At 43.3% G+C, this 6919-nt stretch overlaps 1 protein-coding gene across 6 annotated transcripts in view; it reads right to left on the bottom strand.

The window, feature by feature from the left end:
• Positions 1–6919, bottom strand: part of LOC145476718 (solute carrier family 75 member 1-like) — a 28747-nt gene that overhangs the window by 16066 nt on the left and 5762 nt on the right. For 2 of the 6 annotated variants that reach the window (XM_081455425.1, XM_081455421.1), the window contains 7 exons: positions 6550–6661; positions 6343–6398; positions 5395–5447; positions 3042–3132; positions 2603–2650; positions 1845–1934; positions 511–1276 (listed from right to left, as the gene is read on the bottom strand). In XM_081455425.1, the coding sequence (XP_081311551.1) occupies positions 1185–1276; positions 1845–1934; positions 2603–2650; positions 3042–3132; positions 5395–5447; positions 6343–6398; positions 6550–6661 (542 nt within the window). In that variant the 3' untranslated portion in view covers positions 511–1184. Of the gene's footprint in view, positions 1–506; positions 1277–1844; positions 1935–2602; positions 2651–3041; positions 3133–5394; positions 5448–6342; positions 6399–6549; positions 6662–6919 lie in introns of those variants that run through there. The other 4 variants (XM_081455433.1, XM_081455431.1, XM_081455424.1 and 1 more) reach the window with 4 other exon arrangements.

The raw sequence follows: 6919 nt of genomic DNA, 5'->3' as shown, positions 1-6919 counted from the left end.
GGATTTTAACATTCAATTTTCTTTCGACAAACTTCCACGCCCCTTTCACGTGTTTATCTCCCTTAGCGAGCCAATCGACTGATTGGTTTTCTAAGAGGATGGAAAAAGTTTCTAGTTGTTCAAAATAAGGAATAATAACAATTTAGACTTTGTTAGGCGCAGATATACTGTTCAGTTGCGAATGTAAATTACTTAGAACCTGTGATTCATTAACAAATGTAAACGTGTAAGATAAAATGACATTACTTTAAAATAAATCATCGGATAAGGGACAAAATTAAAAAAAGAATTATCAAAAAGCTCTTTTAAGCAAGAAAGTCCTAATAAGTCAATTGCGCAGGCATTGCTAGCGTGAGCTTGATTGTACATATGACAATTGTTTTTACCTTTTAGCACAACGTGTGATTATTTTAGATTGTATTTCATGATTCTTGCTTATATATAGAAATTTTGAAACATTTACGCATATCATAATTATAATATCACTTTTACTTTGATTGTCTCTGGAATACTTTTGTGTCATCGTATCTTTCCTGTGATGTCACACCTCACATATAGCTAAGAGTATTACACAATAAATTTCTATTGCATTACATTGCATTGTATTGTTTTGTGTTATTTTGTAGTTCGTCATCGCAAGATTCCGCAGTTAAAATATACGATCTTTCATATATTCTCATTTATTTTTGTTTTCTTGTCCGCATTTTAACATTTCGTTCTCACAATGCCAACTACTAAAATGAAAAAAAAATAAAATAAAATAAAATAAAAACGACATCTAAGTATGAAGCTTTTATTACCACAATTATTGTACATACGAGTATTGCCCGCTTCAATACCTATTGCTTAAGAAGAAGCATATTACAACAGTCACATGTAAAAAATATATTGCGTGACACGAGTTGACCACCTGCCCATTTCTTTCTTAGTTTTGTGTTTTACAACTTTTTACATCGATTTGTGCAACTTCGACGATAGCAAGCAATGAAATTGTCACCTAGTTCTTGCAAAATTTAGCTGCAATGAGGTAGGAAATTAATTATGTAGTCTTCGGGGCCAAATAACTGTTTAGGAATTACCAATTACGAGCTATTCCAGCTTGCGTCATAAAGACTGACTCCAGACCAACACAACGTATCTTGATCTGTTTCTTGAAAAATGAAAACTATCTTGCTTGACTCTTGTTAAGCTGGTAACTTTACCAAGATCCTCATGGGGAGCATAAACAGGAGAGCGCCAACAAAGTAACACCAGAAGGGGCCTACACACCAGTAGACTGAGGGACACAATTAGAGTATGAATGAATTATGCGTTCACTAAATAAAGATAGAAAAGAAATAAATAAACAAGCAAACAAACAAACAAGTAAAAAACAGTAATCAATAAACAGGCGAGGCGACAAAAAAAGACGAATACATGGACGGACGCATTCAGGAAGTGAACGCACCAAACACAAGAGTGTATAATGAGAACAACAATGGCTGTACATGTGCGTACATGTGGAGCCACTCTAGGCAAAATGACTAAATTTGCGTAGTCTAGGGAACGCGAACGACGGCGGCCAATTTTTCGTATTCCCATTTAGAATTGAACGCTGCTATACATCATTAGCCTGAGCTATTTTTAACAGCCACAGGCGTTCTCAACAGATCCTGACAATTGGGACTTTCAAAGGTAAAATCTATAGTCATTTTTCACTAGATGTCATTCGGCTTTTCCGTCGTCATCTTTATGTTGTTCCTAAGGGAAACACGTAGTATTTCTAGTTAATGTATAAAATAAGGTGGCGACTAGTAACTTCGCGTGCTGTCCAACTGGACTGCCAATCAGAACAGACCGCTCACCTGTACAGCTCACGACAGGACCAATCGCTCGTGCCAAGGCCCCAAGGGATCTGAAAATTCCCATGACTTTCCCCTTCTGATCAGCATTTCCTAAGTAAGTAAGTGTTAAATTACACTAAAATATAAATAAGAACAAAACGTTTGGTATCACAACCCTTCACTCCTCTCCACTCTGAAAAGGCCAACCACAACAACAAACATTGTCATAAACTGTTTGTGTTAGAACAGAACAGAAGATTTACTTTTGTCAGTTCTATCACCTAGAGCACGACCATTAATAATTTTCATGATTTCTGCGAGACAAACATTTTGGTCAGTGCAATCAAGGCACTTGATAGGCTGCCCTTGAGCCTTGTAGTGGCCTGTGCGTATCTCCAGTTTCTGAACATGAAGTGACCAGGAGTACTGTAATTCCACCCCCAACCTCCTGGATGAGATGCAAGCCCATTGCAGGGTTCCCTGGCATAAATTCACTGCTATCTATTTATACACCTGACAGGGGAGAGGCACCGCGACAGTTAAGTGTCTTGTCCAAGAACACAACACACTGATCAATGCAAGAATTCCAACTCAGAGTGTTTGGCGCAGACTAGTGAGCTAACTTTGCCTGTCTCATTACGGTGATTAGAGAGGTTAGGAAAAGCCAATTAGATTTTGAGTGTTTAAATGTATTTTACAGTGTCCCCATATTTTAGTATTTTTAGTGCTCTATTAATCTTAAGACTGAAATAAAGAAGCTATTCAATCATTCGTCTTACCGTGATGAGAGATCATAGTTGTCAGACAAGGTACTACTGTTGCTGATCCTAAAAAGGAAAAGTTAACCAAAAGATACTTTAATTTACAGTTACAGTGAAACTCGTCGTTGGGGTAAATTTTGTTATCAATTTCTTTTAAATTTCTCCTGGGAGGGAAGGGACCAGAGCCTGGTGAAACTTACAGTATTACAAGTCCTTGTGGCTGTATAACAGACAAGCCCTGTAAAGCCAGCTTTTTTCACCAGTAAAGGCATCAACAAAACTTTGCCAATTGCATACTGTCTGGGATCACATTTTCAGCACTAAGCCAGTGCATTCAACTGTGGTTGCATGGCATAAATAAAATACCTCAAGATTATCTACTTGTACATAATGAGAAGACTGAAGAATAAAATCATCTGCTCTCAAAGAATTAAGTATCATTGAAAAAAGGACTTACCAAAGGAGAACAATGTTAGCCCCATGTAAAGAGTGGGGATAGTCTTTGCCAGGCCTACAATAACCATTGCTGGCATTATCGCTGCCATACCCTGCAGGATGTTAATGAAAAAAAGAAGAATGAGAAAAAGAAAGAAAAATGGAAGGAAGGAAGAAAGAATAAGAGATAGGATGGAAGCAAAGTTAAGAGTGAAGGTGTAAGGGTGGGAGGAAGGAGGGAGGTTCAGAGAAGGTGGGAGAGAGGAGAGAGGAAGGGACGGTCAGGGAGAGAGGGAGGAGGGAAGAAGGGAGGTTAAGGGAAGGAGGGAGGGTGGTTCAGAGAGGGAGGGAAAGAGGAGAGAGGAAGAGAGGGTTAGGGAAGGAGGGTGGAGGGAAGGAGAGAGGGAGGGAGAAGGAGGGAGGAAGAGTCAGGAGAGGAGGGAGAGGAGAGAGGAAGAGAGGGTGGAGGGCAGGAGAGAGGGAGGGAGGAGGAGGGAGGAAGGGAGGTTAAGGGAAGGAGGGAGGGTGGTTCAGAGAGGGAGGGAAAGAGGAGAGAGGAAGAGAGGGTTAGGGAAGGAGGGTGGAGGGAAGGAGAGAGGGAGGGAGGAGGAGGGATGAAGGGAGGTTAAGGGAAGGAGGGAGGGTGGTTCAGAGAGGGAGGGAAAGAGGAGAGAGGAAGAGAGGGTTAGGGAAGGAGGGTGGAGGGAAGGAGAGAGGGAGGGAGGAGGAGGGATGAAGGGAGGTTAAGGGAAGGAGGGAGGGTGGTTCAGAGAGGGAGGGAAAGAGGAGAGAGGAAGAGAGGGTTAGGGAAGGAGGGTGGAGGGAAGGAGAGAGGGAGGGAGGAGGAGGGAGGAAGGGAGGTTAAGGGAAGGAGGGAGGGTGGTTCAGAGAGGGAGGGAAAGAGGAGAGAGGAAGAGAGGGTTAGGGAAGGAGGGTGGAGGGAAGGAGAGAGGGAGGGAGGAGGAGGGAAGAAGGGAGGTTAAGGGAAGGAGGGAGGGTGGTTCAGAGAGGGAGGGAAAGAGGAGAGAGGAAGAGAGGGTTAGGGAAGGAGGGTGGAGGGAAGGAGAGAGGGAGGGAGGAGGAGGGAGGAAGGGAGGTTAAGGGAAGGAGGGAGGGTGGTTCAGAGAGGGAGGGAAAGAGGAGAGAGGAAGAGAGGGTTAGGGAAGGAGGGTGGAGGGAAGGAGAGAGGGAGGGAGGAGGAGGGAAGAAGGGAGGTTAAGGGAAGGAGGGAGGGTGGTTCAGAGAGGGAGGGAAAGAGGAGAGAGGAAGAGAGGGTTAGGGAAGGAGGGTGGAGGGAAGGAGAGAGGGAGGGAGGAGGAGGGATGAAGGGAGGTTAAGGGAAGGAGGGAGGGTGGTTCAGAGAGGGAGGGAAAGAGGAGAGAGGAAGAGAGGGTTAGGGAAGGAGGGTGGAGGGAAGGAGAGAGGGAGGGAGGAGGAGGGAGGAAGGGAGGTTAAGGGAAGGAGGGAGGGTGGTTCAGAGAGGGAGGGAAAGAGGAGAGAGGAAGAGAGGGTTAGGGAAGGAGGGTGGAGGGAAGGAGAGAGGGAGGGAGGAGGAGGGATGAAGGGAGGTTAAGGGAAGGAGGGAGGGTGGTTCAGAGAGGGAGGGAAAGAGGAGAGAGGAAGAGAGGGTTAGGGAAGGAGGGTGGAGGGAAGGAGAGAGGGAGGGAGGAGGAGGGATGAAGGGAGGTTAAGGGAAGGAGGGAGGGTGGTTCAGAGAGGGAGGGAAAGAGGAGAGAGGAAGAGAGGGTTAGGGAAGGAGGGTGGAGGGAAGGAGAGAGGGAGGGAGGAGGAGGGAGGAAGGGAGGTTAAGGGAAGGAGGGAGGGTGGTTCAGAGAGGGAGGGAAAGAGGAGAGAGGAAGAGAGGGTTAGGGAAGGAGGGTGGAGGGAAGGAGAGAGGGAGGGAGGAGGAGGGATGAAGGGAGGTTAAGGGAAGGAGGGAGGGTGGTTCAGAGAGGGAGGGAAAGAGGAGAGAGGAAGAGAGGGTTAGGGAAGGAGAGAGGGAGGGAGGAGGAGGGAGGAAGGGTCAGGAGAGGAGGGAGAGGAGAGAGGGAGAGAGAGGGTTAGGGAAGAAGAGAGGGAGGAGAGAAGAAGGATGTTCAGAAACATTGGCAGAAAAATGCAGAGCAGTAGTTTTCTAAGCAAGCAAATCTGTTGATACTGAATGACATTTGTCTGTCAATCCTAAATACTAACATGTCTAAGACATTCCCTGTGCTTTTTCTGCCAGTCAAAATCAACAGTTACATAACTTCTACAGCATAAATGACAAAAGATGCTGCCTCATTAACACTTGCACTCCTGATCAATATAATGCACTCTGGCTAGTGTAAAAGAAAACATTTGTGAACTGAAATGTGATTGGCATCCATTTCTACCTTAAGAGCTGTCTTCTTTTCTGTTCCTGGAGCTTGTCTACGGACATAACCACCTAACAAGGATAAAACAAGAAAGTCAACAAAGAACTTGATGTGTTTATAATCAATTTAAGCAAGGAAATATGCTCTGATACCTGTCCTCAAGAACCATGGCTCAGACACATGTAGCTGAGTGTTTATGTCTATATGTTGGTTTAACAAAAATTTCCTTTTTCATACTGTAGTAGCAAGTACAATATTGTGTCACAAATGTTCACTTTGAAATAATTATACATTGTATAACGCAATACACTCCTGTGTTTTCTGAGTAATTTGAATATCACATCTTATGCTGTGACTGAGACATTAATTAACATACATCATACTTTAACAGCAGTTAGCAAAATATTTAAGCTGTGGCTGGGCCCAGTTTGAATTTTATTTAAGAAATAGAAAAAGTGTACCATGTTTCTATTGAGTTATAAATGTAGAAACACAAGTGGAAGTTTGGGAGAATGAGAAATGCTGTGGGAACATGTACAAGACATAGTGGTGGATCTAGGGGAGGGGCCTGGGCCCAGCCCCCCTTATTTTGGGCGAAAAAAGAAGAAATGACTGAAGGAAGAAAAGCCGGCAGGGCAAGTAAAACAAAACCGCACCCCCCCCCCCCCTGCCTTTAGCTAAAAGTCTGGATCCACCACTAGGCAAGTGTAATATTCCACAGCTTTTTGAGTTCTCCCAAACTTTCACAAGTGTTTCTTATCTATAACTCGATGGAAACACAGAAAACATGTTTTCTATTTCTTTTAGAAGACACCACGATGAAAAAGGGAAGGAACTTGTATACTTTGATCATCAATTGAAAATGTATATTCTCTTGGCTCATGCCATCATTACATATAACTGGAATATTTTGCCTAATTGCCATCTGCAGAGTTCTTATAACCCTATGGAATAATTCAATAATACCTTGCACAATGGCCATGGTGATTCCTATGAAGAAAAACATCATTCCTTGCTGCATGCTAAAAAAATAAATACATTCCTGAATACCATATTACAAAGCTTGCAGACATGCCATGTGGCCTCTCCAAGGCACAGTCATGACCAATGTAAAACAAAGTTCCACTGTGTAATTTTCAGTAAATACTTCACTTACTTTTGGTACACACATACCTTGAATACTTGAAGTTCTTGTGCGTCAAAAATGTTAGTGTAAACTCAAGTCCAGAGAAGAAAAATAGAAACAGAAAATACACCAAGCCAAGGCCACGAACTGTATTAAGATCTAGAAAATACAACAAATCACAGCCACCTCATTCAAGATATCAAGATTGCTAATTATTGGAGTTGATCAGGCTTACAGGCCTGGTTATGCAGCACCATCATGAAACTGAGCTTTGAGTGGTGCATTCTAATTCTCCATAATTTGTTCTATTGTTCTGGCACAAAGTTGTTCTTTCTGTAATCAGCTGTTTTACTGTTCTCCTGTTGCGTGGCTTTTGACTGCAGGCATATCCATCCTTCAAGAATTAAATTTTACTAT

This window comes from Orbicella franksi, chromosome 2, assembly GCF_964199315.1.
Source record: "Orbicella franksi chromosome 2, jaOrbFran1.1, whole genome shotgun sequence".
NCBI classification, from domain to species: domain Eukaryota; kingdom Metazoa; phylum Cnidaria; class Anthozoa; order Scleractinia; family Merulinidae; genus Orbicella; species Orbicella franksi.
Note: the sequence above shows the minus strand (reverse complement) of the source record. Positions and strands in the feature narration are given on the sequence as shown.